Source organism: Erinaceus europaeus, chromosome 10, assembly GCF_950295315.1.
Source record: "Erinaceus europaeus chromosome 10, mEriEur2.1, whole genome shotgun sequence".
Taxonomy (NCBI): Eukaryota; Metazoa; Chordata; class Mammalia; order Eulipotyphla; family Erinaceidae; genus Erinaceus; species Erinaceus europaeus.
The window spans coordinates 81,507,275-81,526,986 of NC_080171.1; the positions used below are offsets into that span (position 1 = coordinate 81,507,275).

The 19,712-nt window shown below is 42.4% G+C and overlaps 1 protein-coding gene across 7 annotated transcripts; it reads right to left on the minus strand.

Annotated features, from left to right (window-relative positions):
* Positions 1–377: 377 nt before the first annotated feature.
* CDC26 (cell division cycle 26) lies at positions 378–19,709 on the minus strand. 7 transcript variants are annotated; one of them, XM_060199975.1, is made up of 4 exons: positions 19,521–19,673; positions 15,454–15,562; positions 11,187–11,279; positions 378–809 (listed from the first exon to the last, which is right to left on the minus strand). In XM_060199975.1, exons 3-4 carry the CDS (start codon positions 11,265–11,267, stop codon positions 633–635), a joined length of 258 nt encoding a protein of 85 aa, XP_060055958.1. In that variant the 5' UTR covers positions 11,268–11,279; positions 15,454–15,562; positions 19,521–19,673; the 3' UTR covers positions 378–632. The 7 variants fall into 7 exon arrangements, with proteins under 7 accessions (XP_060055958.1, XP_007526800.1, XP_060055959.1 ...); XM_007526738.3 differs by having other exon boundaries at positions 11,187–11,300; positions 19,521–19,670; XM_060199976.1 differs by lacking the exon at positions 19,521–19,673 and adding an exon at positions 19,261–19,397.
* Positions 19,710–19,712: the final 3 nt, after the last annotated feature.

Consider the following 19,712-nt stretch of genomic DNA (forward strand, 5'->3'; position numbering starts at 1 on the left):
AGCAACCCCCATGGGTAGGGATCTGGGAGCTCGAACTGGGATCTTTACTCTGGTCCTTGGGCTTTGTACCATGTGCGCTTAACCTGCTGTGCTACCACCTGACCTCCCAAAGGACATGATTCTAAGTTGTCCTCTTATGTTGTCTCAAAGACTGAGTCCTAGTGGGAAAAATTCATAGGAAAGGGAAGAAAACTAACTGTGGTTGTACTGCTAGTAGCATTTATATTGCCAACTTTCTCCACTATCCTCCATCCACGTCATACCCAGACAGTTAAAAGACTGAGCTATTTCCTACCCACACCCCAACACCAAGCAATTACCTCTCAAAGTCTGGAGTTAACAGTGCTACTATGCTTCATTAAGGATGTTGCACACTCTTCCAAAAATATATTTATTTTTAAAAACAAAAATCAGACAAATTTTATCCAGTCGGTTTTTCCAGCAACAAACAAGAGTCTGGATTTCAAGACAGAGTAAAATTTAAGCATCAGTAATCTCATGCAGAAGTATGTTTCTCTGTAGGAAGTTCAACAATTTGCTTGACTGTAAGCACACAATTTTCTAAATCTTGCTTGTACTCCTGCCATCAGGGCTGCTCCACTCCAGGGCTTTGGCACAGAAGATAATCCACTCTAAAATTCAAAACTTCCAAATTGAGATGAACGACTGTTGGGTTTGGGTTGGGGTTTATAACCAATTCGATCATTAATCATTTGTTCCCGAGTTTTGGGGTCACTACTGAGTCCAATGGCTCCTTCTCCATCACTGCTTCCTACAACTTCCACATCTTCTTTTTGTTTCTTACGGTTCTGAAAGTATAAAATGTATAAAAATGTTAGGATTAGACATTCTGGTGGGAAGGGGGTCAGGTGGTAGTACCCTCGTTAAGTGCGTATTTCACTATGCATAAGGACTGGGATTGGAGCCCCCATTCTCCGTCTATAGGGGAGCACTTCATGAGCAGTGAAGCAGGCCTACAGTTGTCCTATGTTTCTCATCTCAATTTCTCCCTGTCCTGTCCTATCAAGTATAACAGAAGGGGGGAGAGAAAGAAAGATTGCTGCCAGAAGTAGTTCTGGCACCAAGCCCCAACGACAACCCTGGTGGCAAAAAAAAAAAGATTCTTGGACAGGGGAGATAGCATAATGGTTATGCAAATAACTTTCATGCCTAAAGCACCAGAGGTCCTAGTTCAATATCACACACACACCATACGCCAGAGCTACTTCTTTTTTTTTTTTTTTTTGGGGGGGGAGGAAGCAAAGAAAAGTGAGAGGAAAGGAGAAAGGAAGAAAAAGAAGAAGAAAACATTCTTCCCATTAGCAAATTCCATGAGCTTTATTTAATACTTACAATACACTTATTATATGTAAAGGATAGGGTTAAGGTCTATGGAACAAACTAAAAATCTCATGTTTAGGTTGGGGGTTTAATGGGGATATAGGAATTCCATAAGTGGTGAGGGGTGCTGACACTTCTTGGGAAGATGTGAAAATGTGCCCCTGTGCCAAGTCCTGTAAGGGAGCATCTCCTCAGTAAAGTGGTAAATAACCCCTACCATGTAGGATGTCACAGTCTAGTAGAGAAGCAGACCAACAGACAGTCACAGCATAGGATGATCAGGGCTATGACAGACAACAAGGCTATGACAGACTGCCAAAGATAGTGAAAAGAGGCAAGGAGATGAGTGTACAGTGATGAAGGTTCAAAACAGGAAACCCAAACTGGAAAAATGAAGTTAGCTGACATGGGAACGAGAGGAATATTTCTGCAAATGTATTATTGAACGAAAAGAAGGAAAAAGTGACTAGTAAAACTAACCACCAGAGGGAGTCGGGCTGTAGCACAGCGGGTTAAGCACAGGTGGTGCAAAGCACAAGGACCGGCATAAGGATCCCGGTTCAAACCCTGGCTCCCCACCTGCAGGGGAGTCTCTTCACAGGCGGTGAAGTAGGTCTGCAGGTGTCTATCTTTCTCTCCTCTCTGTCTTCCCCTCCTCTCTCCATTTCTCTCTGTTCTATCCAACAATGACAACAACAATAATAACTACAACAATAAAACAACAAGGGCAACAAAGGGAATAAATAAATAAATAAAAATAAATAAAATTAAAAATTAAAAAAAAAAAAAACAACCACCAGAAATTAAGAGCCTGGGAGTCAGGTAGCGTAGCAGGTTAAGCGCACGTGGTGCAAAGCACAAGGACCAGCAAAAGGATCCCAGTTCCAGCCCCCGGCTCCCCACCTGCAGGGGAGTCACATCACAAGAAGTGAAGCCGGTCTGCAGGTGGCTTTCTCTCCCCCTCTCTGTCTTCACCTCCTCTCTCCATTTCTCTCTGTCCTATCCAATGACAAAGACAGCAATAACAACAACAGCGATAAACAACAAGGGCAACAAAAGGGAAAAAAATTTAAAATAAATAAATAACAAAAAGAGAAAGTAAATAAATATTAAAAAAAAAAAAAAGAAAGAAAGAAACAAGAGTTCTGTTCAGAGCAAGATTGTCCCTCCCACCTATGATGCTCTAAAACAGGTCAAAGCCACTGGATGACTGCTGTTAGCTGAAAGACTAATTCAGTAGTGAGATTATCTTCACAGTCAAAGGTCAGTATACTAGCAATTTGTGAGACTCAACAATTGACTTTTACTCCACAGATAAAGCTCATCCTTAATAGGCACTATGAATATAAGCTGTTTTGTTTTTTTTTAGATTTATTTCATATGAAGTAGACACAGTTTCACAAGTAAGAAGAGAAAAAGAAGCCAGAACCATTCCACTACATGCTGTGATAGAGACAGAACTGGGAGCCTCAGGCATACAAAAAGCAATTCTGTGCTTTACCAGCTGAATCACTCCTGAGGCACTTAATGTAATTTTTTTCTCAGAAAGATGAATAGAAGTTTATTAAGCAAAAGCAGGAGAGAAAAGGGGAGTAAAAATGGTGTTGGGGGGTCGGGCGGTGGCGCATTAGGTTAAGCACATGTGGCGCAAAGCGCCAAGGACAGGTGTAAGGATCCCGGTTCGAGCCCCCAGCTCCCCACCTACAGGGGAGTCGCTTCACAGGCAGTGAAGCAGGTCTGCAGGTGTCTGTCTTTCTCTCCCCCTCTTTGTCTTCCCCTCCTCTCTCCATTTCTCTCTGTCCTATCCAACAACGAGCAACATCAACAATGGCAATAATAATAACCACAACAAGGCTACAACAACAAGGGCAACAAAAGGGGGAAAAAAGGCCTCCAAGAGTGGTGGATTCATGGTGCAGGCACCGAGCCCAGCAATAACCCTGGAGGGGAAAAAAAAAATGGTGTTGGGTGAAATGGGACAACCACATGCAGAAAAATGAAACTAGACTACACCTAACACCATGCACCAAAATTCTAAAACTCTAAAATTCTAAATCTCTAAATGGATCAAGGATATGGATATTAGACCTGAAACTATAAAATACATAGAATGCAATGTGAAACATTCCAGGACCCTAACAGTAAATACAGATTTGGAGACTACACCCCATGGGCAAAGGAAACAATAGCAAAACTGAACAGGACTGTATCAAATTAAAAAGCTTTTATACATCAAAAGAAAATTCCATAAGGATAAACAGGAAACCTAGCAAAAGGGAAAACATATTTGAACACTACACTTCTGCCAAGTACTTAATATCAAACATTTATAAAGAACTCATACAGCTCAAAAAAAAAAGAACAGCCCAATAAAAAAGTTGGCAGAAGATATGAATAGACAGTTCTCTTTTTTAATTTTTATTATCTTTATTTATTGGATAGAGACAGTCAGAAATTGAGAGGGAAGGGAGAGATAGGGAGAGAGACACCTAGAACACTGCTTGACCACTTGCGAAGCTTTCCCCCTGCAGGGGGGATTTGGGGGCTTGAGCCTGGGTCCTTGTGCATTATAACGTGCACTCAACCAGGTGCGCCACCATCCAAATAGATTGGTCTCTAAAGAAGAGATAAACATAGTCACCAATTGGTTCTGTTTTATATCTTAACTCTTTTTCAGTCACCAGGTTCCAGATACTATCATGATGCCCACCTGAGTTCCCTGGGCAAACGACCCCACCAATGTGTCCTGAAGCCCCACCTCCCCAGATCTCTACCCCACTAGGGAAAGAGAGAGACAGGATGGGAGTACGAATCAGCCTGTCAACGACCATGTTCAGTGGGGAAGAAATTACAGAAACCAGACCTCCCACCTTCCATAATGATCCTGGGTCCATACTCCCAGAGGGACAAAGAACAGGAAAGCTTTCAAGGGACAGGATTGAAATACAGAGTTCTGGTGGTGACAACTGTATGGAACTGTACCCCTCTTATCCTATGGTTTTGTCAATACTACCATTTTATAAATAAATACTAGAATTTATCAATTCAGAAAACTAGTTTTCAAAAAAAGAAGAGATAAACATGACCCATAGACATATGTGGAAATGTTCTAATTCACTTATCATCAGAGAAATGCAGATTAAAACAACACTGAAATTCTACTTCACACGTGTGAGAATGGGCTCCCTCAATAAAACAATAGAAGATAAGTGTTGCAGAGGACATGGAAAGAGAGGAACTCTACTACATTGCTGATGGGTGCAACCACTATGGAAAACAGTATGGAGAATCCTTAAACAAATACAAATGGAAATTCCTATGACCCAGTAATTCCACTACTAGGCATATACCCAAAAAATATAATGTAACATTGATTTGTAGGGATATATGCGTCCCCATGTTTATGGCGGCTATATTTACAACAGAAAAAAAAAAAGAAAAAAAACCTGGAAACAACCAGAATGCCCTTTGACAGATGACTGGATAAAAAGTTATTGGGGTGGGGGTAGACAGCATAATGGCTGTACTGTTGGTATTCTTCGTGTTGGTTTGGCTACCGCTACGAAGCTAGCCCGGCCAGCTGGAGCCTCCGAACTTTAACAACACTGTACAAAGACTCTCATGCCTGAAGCTCCAAAGTCCCAGGTTTAATCCCCCACACCACCATAAGCCAGAGCTGAGCAGTGCTCTGAAAAAAATTATGGGGCATATGTTAAACAGAGTATTATGCAGCAATAAAAAGTAATGATATTGTGCCCTTTGGGATAAAGTGGATGGAACTAGGGAGTCGGGCAGTAGCGCAGTGGGTTAAGCACACATGGTGAAAAGCGCAAGGACCAGAGTAAGGATCCCAATTTGAGCCCCCAGCTCCCCACCTGCAGGGGATTCGCTTCACAAGTGATGAAGCAGGTCTGCAAGTGTGGTGCAGGCGCCACCATGCGAGCTGCTTGACAAGGTACCAGCTTAGCAGGAAGTTCAGCACGGCTGGACTTTCCAGGCCAAACTGAAACCATCTTGCTTTTTGCCATGTATAGGGCTTGAGATTAAGCTCTGTGTGGTCTTAATAATATTTACCTATGGCCAGGCTCAGAGCCTGACCAATAACAAAAGTAATGACAAAACCTGCACTGCACTCTGTAAGATTGATCATAATGGAACAAGCAATATCAGTAATCCAGAATTTTTCAGGAGACTCCAAGAGGAAGAATTGTTTTCCCCTTTATCTACACAACTCCCTTTAGTATTCCCCCTAAAATATAGAGAAAGATTGGTGGTTCCTGAAGTGGAGGGGCCACCTTACATAGCATAATTAATAAATGGAAAGTTATGGTACTTGCCTAGATATAATGGGCAATCTACAATTACAAGCTACAAATACAATCTACCACACACCACTATGCTCCCACTTCCTTATGCAGGAATAGTACATGAGAAAATAGGTCACATAGTGAACATACACAGAAGATAGATTCCAGCTAGAGAGCTTAACTTTATGGAGAGCCTGGCCAGGTCAGTACCACCTTGGTGCCTTCTCAGTAAGGAACAAAACAAAACTCCTTGATCAAACAATGGAAAAGATTTTATGAAAAATGGGCTGCTCAATTTGTTTAAGGCCCCTAGAAACATAACAAGCTTGAACTTTCTATGAACCACTGGCTTCTGGTGCATAGGGGCAAGAGAATGGCATAAACATACAGGTAGAATATTAATCTTAATCAGTAAGACATCTGCCTAGCACAAAGGTACAGGAATAACAAAGGACATAGAAACTGTGATGTGATCTCTAGAGAGAAAAGTGTCCCTGGAATGTGAATGTTCCATAAAGCAGGAGGTGTTCCCTACCTGTGCTGTTCTTACTTGGTGATTTTTGTATTAATAATCAAAGCTTTGGTGACTTTTGTATTAGTGACCAAAGCCTTGGTGATTTTTGTTTTAATAATCTATACCTTGGTGATTTTTGTTTCAATGATCTAAGCCTTATGAGACTATAAAAATAAAGTTCTGCTTAAGTATGGCAGAGATGTCTGCTTGAGCGTGATTGAGCATCAACTCACTCATCTCTCATTCTTTCTCATTCTTTGCTGACACCCCTCCTCCTCCAGGATACCCTAATTACCTGCCGGGGCTTTCTCTTCCCTTCTCTGTCTTCCCCTCCTCTCTCCATTTCTCTCTGTCCTACCCAACAGCGATGACATCAGTAACAACAATGGTAACCACAACAATAAAACAACAGGGGCAACAAAAGGGGAAATAAATAAATATTTAAATTTTTTTTTAAAGTGAATGGAGGAGAGTCAAGCGATAGCGCAGTGGGTTAAGCGCAGGTGGTGCAAAGTGCAAGGACTAGCGTAAGGACCCTGGTTCGAGCCCGTAGCTCCCTATCTATAGGGGAGTCGCTTCACAAGCAGTGAAGCAGGTCTGCAGGTTTCTTATCTTTTTCCTGCCCTTCTCTATCTTCCCCTCCTCTCTTGATTTCTCTCTGTCCTATCCAACAACAGTGACATCAACAACAACAATAGTAACTACAACAATGAAACATCAAGGGCAACAAAAGGGAATAAATAAATAAAATAAATATATTTTTAAAATGTATTAAAAAAAGTTTAAAAAAAAGTGGATGGAACTGGAGATTATACTCAGTGATGAAAGTAAGGAGGTGAAGGGGAACTACAGAATAGTTTCACTGATGTGCAAAACATAGACAGTTGAGTACACAAATGTGAAAAAAATGTCAACCTATTTTCAGGACTGTGGGAGAACTACAGTGGTTATCTATGAGGATGAGGGTGAGTACACAGTCCTTTGGTGATGGAAAAAAAAAGAAAGAGAAAAGAAAAGCAGGAGTAAGAACCAAAGCAATCAAGAATATGCCCCCAAAGAGCCAAGATAGGCAGGCCAGAAGAGAGGATCTGCTTCAATATGTATTTTTATTTTATGTTATTGTTTTTATTTATTAATTTATTTTTTACGATAGCACTGGTCAACTCTAGCTTATGATGGTGCTGAGGACTGAATCTGGGCCCTTTAGTGCCTCAAGCGTGAAAGTCTTTTTGCATAACCATTATGCTGTCTCCTTAGCCCACAATGTAAGTTCTTAAAAAGCAAAAAATGATGATGCTTATAGAAAACTAAAGTCACGGGGAGTCGGGTGGTAGCTCAGAGGATTAAGCGCACGTGGCGCCAAATGCAAGCACCGGCTTAAGGATCCCGGTTCAAGCCCCCAGCTCCCCACCTGCAGGGGAGTCGCTTCACAGGCGGTGAAGCAGGTCTGCAGGTGTCTTTCTCTCCCCCTCTCTGTCTTCCCCTCCTCTCTCCATTTCTCTCTGTCCTATCCAACAACGACGACATCAATAATAACTATAACAATAAAAACAACAAGGGCAACAAAAGGGAATAAATACATAAATAAATATTTTTTTTAAAAAAAAGAAAACTAAAGTCACCTGAGGTGGAAAAGAAGAGGAAAGAAATCTAAGGTACTGTGGCTAGAGATGTGGTACAGTGGCTAAAGTTCTGGAAAAGAAAGGGAGAGAGGGAGAGAGAGAAACCTTCCCCCTTGCAAGGACCAGGGGCTTAGACTCAGGTCCTTGTGCATTATAACATGTGCACTCAACCAGGTACACCACCACCCAACCCCCAGAGCAGACATTTTGTACAGTGAAATGATGACTTTTTAAAACCAAAAACTGTATGATCCGGGAGGTGGTGCAGTGGATAAAGCACTGGATTCTCAAGCAGCAGGACCTGAGTTCAATCCCCGACAGCACATGTACCAGAGTGATATCTGGTTCTTTCTCTCTCTCCTTCTATCTTTCTCATTAATGAATAAATAAAATCTTTTAAAAAAAAAAACTTAGATATTTATTGCTACCAGGGTTGTACCACTCCCGACAACCTTATTGTCATTTTTTTTTTCTTCCCTTTTTTACATAAACAGAAATGGGGAAGAGGGAAGAAACATTCCTGTTTACGAAATTTCACCAGTAGGCGGAGACTGAGGCCTTGAACCTGGATCCTTCCTTGTGCCTGGTAATGTGTGTGCTCTATCAGGTGTACCACTGCCTGAGCCCTGATCTTTCTCTCTCTCACCCGCTCTCTCTTTGTCCCTTCTCCCCTACCCCAATTTATCTCAGCCTCTATCCAGTAAATAAACATTTATAAAAATCTACTCTGATGGCTTATCACCTCTTTTAAACCTGTTATTGCAGGGACAGATGTAGAGATGAATATACTAATTCTTGCTTTCAAGAAGCAAATGTCCTACTGGGGAAAATCAGGAATATAGAGTTACAAGAGAGAGGTCAACACAGAGGTCAACACAGAGGGAAGAGGTTGACCTAGCCCAGAGAGGGGCAGATAATCCGAAATAACTTTTTGGAGACACTGGGTCAAAAGATGAGTGGAAGTTATTCTGAAAAGAGAAAAGGGCATTTCAGGCATATGGGACATATGTATATGTATAGGCATATGTATAGGCACTATAATTAAAGATAACAGTGAAAAATACAAAGGAGAGGAAGTTGGATGATAGCGCGGGGTGGGGGTGGGGTGTTAAGCGCACGTGGCGCTAAGTGCAAGGACGGGCTTAGGGATACTGGTTCAAGCCCCTGGCTCCCCACCTGCAAAAGGAGTCACTTCACAAGCGGTGAAGCAGATCTGCAGGTGTCTTTCTCTCCCCCTCTGTCTTCCCTCTTCTCTCCATTTCTCTCTATCCTAGCTAACAAAGACGACATCAACAACAACAATAAAAAAAAAACAAGGAAGGGAGTCTGGTGGTAACGCAGCAGGCTAAGCGCACGTGGCGCAGAGTGCAAGGACTGGCTGAAGGATCCTGGTTTGAGCCCCAGACTCCCCACCTGCTGGGGAGTCGCTTCACAGGCAGTGAAGCAGGTCTTCAGGTGTCTTTCTCTCCCCCTCTTCCCCTCCTCTCTCCATTTCTCTCTGTCTTATCCAACAACAATGACATCAATAACAATGACAATAATAACTACAACAATAAAAAACCCGACAAGGGCATCAAAAGGGAATAAATAAATATTTAAAAAAACAACAAGGACAACAAAAAGGAAAATTAAAAAAAAATTTTTTTTAAGTACAAAGGAGAGATGAGCAATAACCAGGTCACAAAGGACCTTCTATGCATGTCATTCTAAGGAATCAGCTAAATGCAGGAAACCATGTAAATGTTTTAGATAATAGGATAACATGATCTGAAAAAAGAGAGACCAGAGCAATCTGTCTTATGTAGTGCCAGGGATGGAAGCCAGGGTCCTGCATGCAAGTCCTATGCTTTACCTGCTGATACCTCCCTCATTACCATGATCTACAATATTTAAAAAGAACATTCTAGATTGCTGATGGAGAATATATTAAAGGGGGAAAATAGAAATGGATCACTTAGACTATACTGGAACTGTATAGAGAGAAATGGTAATCACTTGGACTAGAGTTGCAACAATGGAGATGAAAAGGTATGGGTAGATTCTAGAATGTTCCAAAAGTAGAGTCAAAGTATTTAGAACAGTAAGAATATTAAGAGTGGAGGCTGAGTGGTGCTGTACGTGGCTGATTGCACACACTGTAATGCACAAAGAACTGGGTTCAAGCCCCCAGTCCCCACCTGCAATGGGGAAGTTTCATGAGCAGTGAAACAGTGCTCGCTCTCTCCCCCTATCTTCCCTTTCCCTCTCAATTTCTCTGTCTCTATCCAAAAATAAATTAAGCAATTCATATTTAAAAATATCTTTAAAAAAACAGAATACAAATGGTGAAGGAAAGGGAGAACTCAAGAATGATTCTTAGGTTTCTGGCTTAAACAATCGCATTGGTATATAGATATCAAGATGAGAACAACAATTTAAGAAAGAAATCAGGGAGTCGGGCGGTAACGCAGGTGGTTAGTGATTTTGGGCGGGGGAGATAGCATAATGGTTATGCAAAGAAACGCTCATGCCTGAGGCTCCGAAGTCCCAGGTTCAGTCCCCTATACCACCATAAGCCACAGCTGAGCAGTGCTCCAGTAAGTAAAAATAAAATAAAACTAGTGATTTTTGAGATAGGAATACTATTTTTGACTATCTGGGTGCTGTCACATGTACCCTCATAAGAGGGGGAAAAAAGAAGCTTCATAGACATAAAAGAAAGCAATCTGACCATAGATAATAGAGACTGGAGTGATGTGGCCACCAGTGAAGAGAGGCTAGTGGCCACCAGAAACAGGAAGAGTTATATAAAACAGATTCTCCCCTAGAATCTCTAGAGAGAATATGGTTTTGCTGACATCCTGATTTTGGACCAGTGACACTGACTTCTAGCATACTTAATTGGGGGGAGGGGGAATTTTTTGTCTTTTTTTGTTTTGTTTTTGACCACTAAGTTTGGATGCTGTGAAGAATCCTAATAGAAATTTCAAATAAACTTTAGGGGAACTGTGATGGATTGCAGTGGAGAGAGTGAAAATTCAGAACTCTGGTGGTGGGAATGGTGTGGATTCAAGCCCCTGTCGACATGTAATTCTGTAATAAATAAATAAATAAATTTCAAATATACTACTGGCATAAGAATCTGAAGTTCAAAAACTGAGGTTATTATTTCAAGTACTGCTACATGTCTAAAAATTACACTCTTTTAAAAAATATTTATTTATGAGAGAGACAGAGAGAGAGAAGGAAGACAGAGAGACAACAAGACCATTCCTGTGGCACATGCAATGCTGGGTACAGAACTCAGGACTTCATACTTGAAAGTTAAACATTTTATCCACTGTGCCACCAAGAGTATTCTTTCATCATAGTTTACTGTTTGTCTTCTCCATAAGCACACACACTAGAAAGTTGCATTCTTACCTCCAGATCCTTTCTAATGCTCTCAAACTCCTCAATGTCATCAAGCTTCAGCTCCAAGCGAGTTGGTTTTCGTCGCAGCATACTAAAATCACACTATGGGTCAACCCCAGTGAACTAGCATTAAAAACAGCAAAGAGAAGGAAAAACCAGAATGAATATACCTCATCTATAAATATAAGATCAGTATGTATGCATGCATACTACATGCAAAAGACTCATCTGGATTTGTACATAGATCTCTAAGTTGTCAAATGTAATTGTTAGAGACAACTTAGGTCTAGAAAGTCCTGGGCCAACAGTCACATGGACATTTATCTGCAAGACCTTGGTCTTTGTCTCCATTTTTGGGTTACCCAATGGCACAGAGGGTAAGTAGGGGGAAGAAAATAATCATCATGGGGTAGACGAAGAAGGGGTATTAGAAGAGTGGCAGAATGTCTGGGCAACAGAGGATCAACAGAAAAGAATCAGGTCATTTAAATCAGCCAGTGAAAAGCTCATTCCAGGTAAGACAGGAATTGGGGACATAAAACAAAAAGAAAATCAGCAAGTCAGCACATTCTCCAGTGTCCCCTGCATGTACAGACACAAGCTATGTCTCTTTCCTCTAAATAAACTTTGCTTTTACTGACTCATAGGGTCCCCCAATGTTTTGTGGAAACTACCATGATGAACCAAACACTGTGCAAGATAGTCAAGTCTCTCTAGGAAACCATAGCATTGTGGCCCCCACATTTTAGTTATTACGTTTTCCTGACAGAGATCCACAACTATATAATACCAACAGCTCTTTCTTCAAAAAATTAAAATAACAAACTGTCTACAAAAGAGCTCTAGTCCTACTCATGACCACAGAATACAAGCTCAGACCTACAGGGATGCAGAGGTTACAAAGACTTCTATGCTGACTATGGGTACGAGATCAAATCGATGGGGTTTATAGTCAACAATATTTATACACTTGTCCCACATTTGGGAGCTACTCTCTTTCCTGATCCAGCTCTCTAGCCCTTTTTCCAGCCATGACATCATCTTCCCAGACAATAACTTGGATCCACCTGCATATCAAATGTCAGGATCAGGCAAAATCTAGTAAAGTCATGGGCCCTTTCGCCCATACCTAAAATAGACCTACTAGCTATTTCCAAAACGGAGACCCCAAATCTTCATCCACAATATTCCAGCCTTAAGGTTCATCATTAGTCAACAATTTGATCAGCTTTCTATCTTAACTCTTTTTTCAGCCACCAGGTTCCAGATGCTACCATGATGCCAACTGGATTTCGCTGGGCAGAAGACCCCACCAATGTGTCCTGGAGCCCCACTTCCCCAGAGCTCTGCCTCACTAGGGAAAGAGAGAGACAGGCTGGGAGTATGGATCGACCTGTCAACACCCACATTCAGCGGGGAAGCAATTTCAGAAGTCAGACCTTCCACCTTCTGCATTCCATAATGGCCCTGGGTCCATACTCTCAGAGGGTTAAAGAATTAGGAAAGCTATAGAGGCAGGGGCTGGGATACGGAGTTCTGGTGGTGGGAATTGTGTGGACTAGTACCTCTTTTATCCTATGGTCTTGTCAGTGTTATAATTTTATAAATAATTTATTTTAAAAAACAGAGAGCTCTATGCAGTTACTAAGAACAATGAACTCAACTTCTCTGACCCATCTTGGTCAGAGTAGAAGGAATTATGTTAAGTGAGCTAAGTCAGAATGACAAAGATGAGTATGGGATAATCCCACTCATCAATAGAAGTTGAGAAAGAAGATCAAAAAGGGAAACTAAAAGCAGGATCTGACTAAATTGAAAGTAGGGCATCAAAGTAAAAACTCTGTGGTGAGGAGGAGGATGGACATGCGGCTTCCTGGGCCGGCGGTGTGGGTGTGTGTGTGTGTGTGTGTGTGTGATGGGACACAATCTTTTGGTGGTGGGAATAGTGTTTATGTACACTCCTATTAAATTGTAGTCATATAAATCACTATTTAATTAATATGAGAGGGGGAAAATTGATTGTATGTCTAACAAAGGGACCTTTCAAAGTTAACCCAATTACCAAATAATGTGATGTTAACAATAATCATCCATTGTCTCCTTGAACCCTAAGACAGCAGGAACCTCACATTTCCACTATAGAGCCTAAACTTCCCCCAGTCCTGGGACCCTAGGGTAGGGTCCACTTTCCCGTATGCTTCTCCCAATTCTTATCAAATAATATTGCATCCGCTGATTGCAACCTACTCAACACAACAAGTGCCACCCCAGCATGCTTCACTTCAGACTGTGTCCAGAGACTTCAGGTGTGGAATGACAACCCTTCAGCTTCATCACTCGGGTGAGACCTTTCCTTTCATAGTATTCTCTAACTCCATCCCAGGTGGTTCACTTCCTAACAAAGTCCCAAAACCAAGATATAGACCAGGTTCCAGGAGATAGAGCATGTGTCCACACGTATCCATAAACCAGGGCAAATATATACCTGAAAGCAGAAGTACACTAGAGTTTGCAGTGAGTACCCCCAACACTTTATCTCCACTATTCCATCCTTTGGGTCTATAATTCTCAAAATTTGTTTGGCTTTGTATGTTAAGTCTCTTTTCAGCCACCAGGTTCCAGATGCCATCAGGATGCCGGCCAGGCTTCCCTGGACTGAAGACCCCACCAATGAGTCCTTGTGCTCCACTTCCCCAGAGACCCACCCTACTAGGGAAAGAGAGAGGCAGACTGGGAGTATGGATCGACCAGTCAACGCCCATGTTCAGCAGGGAAGCAATTACAGAAGCCAGACCTTCTACCTTCTGCAACCCACAACGACCCTGGGTCCATGATCCCAGAGAAATAGAGAACGAGAAAGCTAGTGGGGAGGGGACAGGATATAGAGATTGGGTGGCGGGAATTGTGTGGAGTTGTACCCTGTTAATGTCTCCTTTCTTAAAAAAAAAAAAAAAAAAAAAGAATAGAACAAAAAAAAAGAGAGAGAGCTCTAGGCAATTATGTAGGGAAATATAGTGGTTAGGCAAAAGGTCCCAGGTTCAACTCCCCAACTCCACCATAAGCAAGAGCTGAGCAGTGCTCTAGTAAAAAAAAGAAAAGAAAGAAAAAATGGGGGAGTCCGGCGTAGTGCAGCGGGTTAAGCTCAAGGGCTGGCGGAAGGATCCTGGTTCAAGCTCCCAGCTCCCCAACTGCAGGGGAGTCGCTTCACAGACAATGAAGCAGGTCTGCAGGTCTTTCTCTCCCCCTCTCTGTCTTCCCCTCTTCTCTCCATTTCTCTCTGACCTATCCAACAATGGCGACATCACTAACAACAACAACAGTAACAACTACAACAACAATGAAAAACAACAAGGGCAACAAAAGGGAAAATAAATATTTTTTTAAAAAATTTTTAAAAGAAAGAAAGAAAAAAGGGGATGGGGGTCGGACGGCAGAGCAGCGGGTTAAGCGCACGTGGCGCAAAGCACAAGGACCAGCATTAAGGATCCTGGTTCCAGCCCCCAATCCCCACCTGAGGGGAGTCGCTTTACAGGTGGTGAAGCAGGACTGCAGGTATCTATCTTTCTCTCCCCCTCTCTGTCTTCCCCTGCTCTCTCCATTTCTCTCTGTCCTATCCAACAATAAACACCATCAACAACAACAATAACCACAACAAGGCTACAACAAGAGCAACAAAAATGAGGGGGAAAAGTGGTTCATAGCGCAGGCAAGGAGCCCAAGCAATAACCCTGGAGGCAAAAAAAAAATAAAAATAAAAAAGAAAGAAAGAAAGAAAAAGGAAAGAAAAAAGGGAGGTCGGGTGGTAGCACAGTGGGTTAAGCGCACATGGTGCCAAGCGCAAGGATCGGTTTAAGAATCCCGCTTTGAGCCCCTGCTCCCCACCTGCAGGGGAGTCTCTACACAGGTGGTAAAGCAGGTGATAAACACCTGCAGAGGTGTCTGTCTTTCTCTCCCCCTCCTCTCTCTAGTTCTCTCTGTGCTATCCAACAATGATGATATCAATAACAACAATAGTAACTACAATAATTAAAAAAAGCAACAAAAGGGAAAAAATGAAAATTAAAAAAAAACTTAAAAAGAAAAAAGGAAAGTCTAGGCCATGACTACTTTCTAATCTTGTGTTCTAGTCACACTGAAACACCTTATTTCAATATAGTGAACGTATAAAAGCCATTAAATTTTATCTATTTTGCATGAGAATTATGAAAAATTTATGGTTATTCCTTAAATGCTAAAATCAACTTACGAAGCCTCTTGAAAATTCCCTTTAACTCACCAATTCACAGGGTAATCCTCAGGGTCTAGATAAATCCTAAATGGATAGAACATTCGTTAACAAACTGTTCTTATGCTCCAGCTACAGAAGTAAGAGATACGATCACCGTCTGCGGGAGAAACAAGAAAATAGAAAACAGTAATATAGTGTAATAAGAACTCAAACGAAGATAATGCAGTGACATCCCACAGACATCCAACCCTTTCTGGACCTTACATGAGTGATCAGGGTGTGGAAGACTTCCTAAAGCAGACAATATCTTCATTGATTTGTAAAGGGAAGAGAAAGAAACCTAAAGGCATTCCAAGGAGAGGGAACAAGTATGCAGAGAGGCTCAAGAAGTATTCCAGAGTGAAAACCCAAAGTAATGTTTATGCTATCAAAAGACTTTTTTTCCTTATAAAATCAAACTCCTTGGGCCAGGTGGTGGCACACCTAGTTGAGCACATGCATTGCAGTGCATGAGGACCCAGGTTCAAGTCCCTGGTTCCCACCTGTAGGGGGAAAGCTTTGCAAGTGGTGAAGTAGTGTTGCAGATATCTCTCTGCCTCTCTCCCTCTTTCTCATCCCCTTTCCTTTTGATTTCTGGCAATTTTTATCAAACAAAGTAAAGATAATAAAAATAAATAAATAAATAAATAAATAAATAAAATGAAACTCCCAATTGAGTTTACAATCTGCAAATGGCATCATCATTCTATTCTTCAGAGTATCCAGTAGAGTACTGTAAGTTGTATCTATAACAATTAGTACATATCTTATTAATAAAATCAAACAGCCAAAGAAAGTGAAATAAACATCTCCTAAATACTGCAATACACTTCCTGTGTAGTATTCTCTAAATTTATATATATATATATATATTTATTTTCCCTTTTGTTGCCCTTATTTTTATTGCTGTTGTAGTTGTTGTTACTGATGTCGTCATTGTTGGATAGAACAGAGAAAAATGGAGAGAGGAGGGGAAACAGAGAGGGAGAGAGAAAGATAGACACCTACAGACCTGCTTCATCCCTTGTGAAGCGACTCCCCTGCAGGTGGGGGCAGGGGATTCCAACCAGGGATCCGTAAGCCAGTCCAGTCCTTGCACTTCACGCTAAGTGCGCTTAACCAGCTGCGCTACCGCCCAACCCTATATTCTCTAAATGTTAATGAAACTTTCTGAGGCTGGCAGAATTACTCCTATTTTTACAGTGAAAGTTGAGCCTCTGTAGGCGAGGGATATAGCATAATGGTTATACAAAATGACTTTCATGCCTAAGGTTTCTAAGCAATGTTCTGGTGGAGAAAAAAAAGTTGGGTGTGCCTGTTCAGCCATTCAGTTTCATTAGTAAATCAATGTCTCCTATAATAATTATACTTGGGGTGGTGCAAGGATGCTGGTTCAAGCCCATGGTCACTACCTGTAGAGGGAAGCTTCACAAGTGGTGAGCACTACTACAGGTCAGTCTCTCCCTCTCTATCATCCACTTACTTCTTTTTTTTTTTAATCTTTATTTATTGATTTTGAATAGAGACAGAGAGAAATTGTGAGGGGAGGGGATATAGTGCGGAAGAGAGACAAGAGAGACACATGCAGACCTGCTTCACCACTTATAAAGCTTTCCCCCTGCAGGTGGGGGCCAGGGACTTGAACCCAGATCCTTGCACACTGTAATGTGTGCGCTTAACCAGGTGCATCACCACCTGGCCCCTCACTTCTTAATTTCTATCCTATCAAATAAACTTTTTTTAAATGTTATACATGTGTCACATCATGAGAATGGAATAAAAATAATGGCGGCTCTGGAGATTGCACTGTGTATAAAGCTTTGGACTCTTGGGGGCAGCGGGTTAAGCGCACATGGAAAAGCACAAATGCCGAGTAAGGGTCACTTGGCGAGTGGTGAATCAGGTCTGCAGGTGTCTGTCTTTCTCAACCCCTCTCTGTCTTCCCCTCCTCTCTCGATTTCTCTCTGTCCTATCCAATAATGACTACAACACGGGCAACAAAATGGGAAAAATGGCTCCAGGAGCAATGGATTTGTAGTGCAGGTACCAAGCACCAGCGATAACCATGAAGGCAAAAAAATAAAACCACAAAACTTTGAACTCAAGTTTGGTCTTCATATTGCTAGTGCCAGAGTGATGCTCTGGTTCTCCCTTCCTCTCTCTCTCCCTCAGAAATAATTTTTAATGGTAATAATATAAGTGGAAGCCCTTATGTACAGATATAGATTATTGTTATTATTACCTGTATTTAGGCTGTAACTAGAGACTGCACGTACACAATGAAGAAATATTTCCTTCTCCCATGAAGCTTAGGACAGATACAGGTAATACTGAAACAAAACAGTGGTTTACATTTCAAATTGCTTTATATGACACCAAATATTGTCTTGACGCCAATGTAGACACACTAGAACACAAAGTTTCAGGTGGTGAGTAGGAAGAATGTTTAAAAGAAGAATTGATACATATTTTCTTAACTTTTCTGCAAGGTATGAAAAACCTGCCACTAGCAAGCAGTAAAAAGTATAGGGTTAAAGTGCTCTCTCAGGAGGCACAGACAGCAGGTGGAGACATCTTTCTTTTTTTTTTTTTTTGCCTCCAGGGTTATTACTGGGGCTCAGTGCCTGCACTATGAAGCCACTGCTCCTGGAGGCCATCTTTTCCTTTTTGTTGCCCTTGTTGTTTACTGTTGTTCTTATTGCTGTCGTTGTTGTTGGACAGAACAGAGAGAAATCGAGAGAGGAAGGGAAGACAGAGAGGAAGAGAAAGACACCTGCAGACCTGCTTTCTCGGCTTGTGAAGTGACCCCCTGCAGGTGGGGAACTAGGGACTCCAACTGGGATCCTTACTCTGGTCCTTGCTGGGGCTCAGTACCTGCACTAGGAATCCACTGCTCCTGGAGGCTATTTTTTCCCTTTTGTTGCCCTTGTTGTTTATTGGTGTTGTTATTATTACTGCTGTTGTTGGATAGGACAGAGAGAAAATCAAGAGAGGACAAGAAGACGGAGAAGAGGAAAGAGAGACACCTGTAGACCTGCTTCACCACCTGTGAAACGACCCCCCTACAGGTGGGGAGCCGGCGGCTAGAACCGAGATCCTTATGCCCCCTGCTTGCGCTTTGCGCCAGGTGCACTTACCCCCCCCCCCCGCTGTGCTAGTCTGGCAGAGATTTCTAAGTCCATTCCCCATTGATGTCGGTCTATGGTAGTGCTGGGGGGTTGAACCTGGGGCCTCACAGCCTCAGGCATGAAAGCCTTTTTGCAGAACCCCATTTCCAGCCCATTGATTTTTGTTTAAGATTTGCTTTGTTACTTGAGAGAGAGCTTCACATGAGACATAAAGGAGAGGCATGCAAGCCCAACCATTTCTCTACTCAAATGCCTTTGTTTTTAATTAGTTTCAACTTGCACTAGACCTTAGTTTTTCATCTGTCTCTATACTGGTGTTGAATGGCATAATACAATGTAATACAAGTTCCTGGAACATAACTTGGCATTGAGGAATCGGTCGATATATAAGCAATTATCGGGACTGCCTTTTTGGGAAGGGGGTGCTTTACCCAGTTCGGGAAACTAGATTTCAAAACTATTGACAGTATTTTGAAGTCTCCATCCCCATCCCCATCCCCACCCCCAGCATGATGGCAAAACCTGGTCCATTTCCTTGGTGGTGATGCAGCACCCAGTGACACGGTAGGCCAAGCAAAGCTGCTGGGTGCAGCTGACCAGCCGCCTTCGCAATCATCATCCTAACAGGGTACAAACGCAGGAAAACAGCAAAAGCAACCCCTGGCTTCCCGCCGGGACTTTCTTTTACCTTGGCGCTAGAGGGCTCTTTGAGATCAATCTCTCCTGCCCAAATCCATCAAGCTCGGGGGAAGCTCCTGGGAGTTTCCGGGAACGACACCCCTTCCTTATCAGTTCTGGGCAAGGGTATCCATGACAACATGGTCCCCCGCTCCAGGAACACAAAAAGCGTCCCTTGGAGCAGGGACCTCAACCCCACCCCCAGCCGGCCCGAGAAGCCTTACTTAACTCGCTCAGTTCAACCTCAACCCGCCCGCGCGACACACTTACCTCTCTTTCAAACCTTCTCAGGCCTTTTCCGGAACCTTGGCCCCCACCGCGGATCATCCGCTCAGCTACCTGGACTACACTTCCCAGACTCCTCTGAGCCTCCCTCCTCGCAAAGCCTCACGGCCCGTGCGCTGTTCTCGCAGGCTCTAAGGACTGCCCTTGTCACGCCCAGACTCTTTCCTACAACTATTC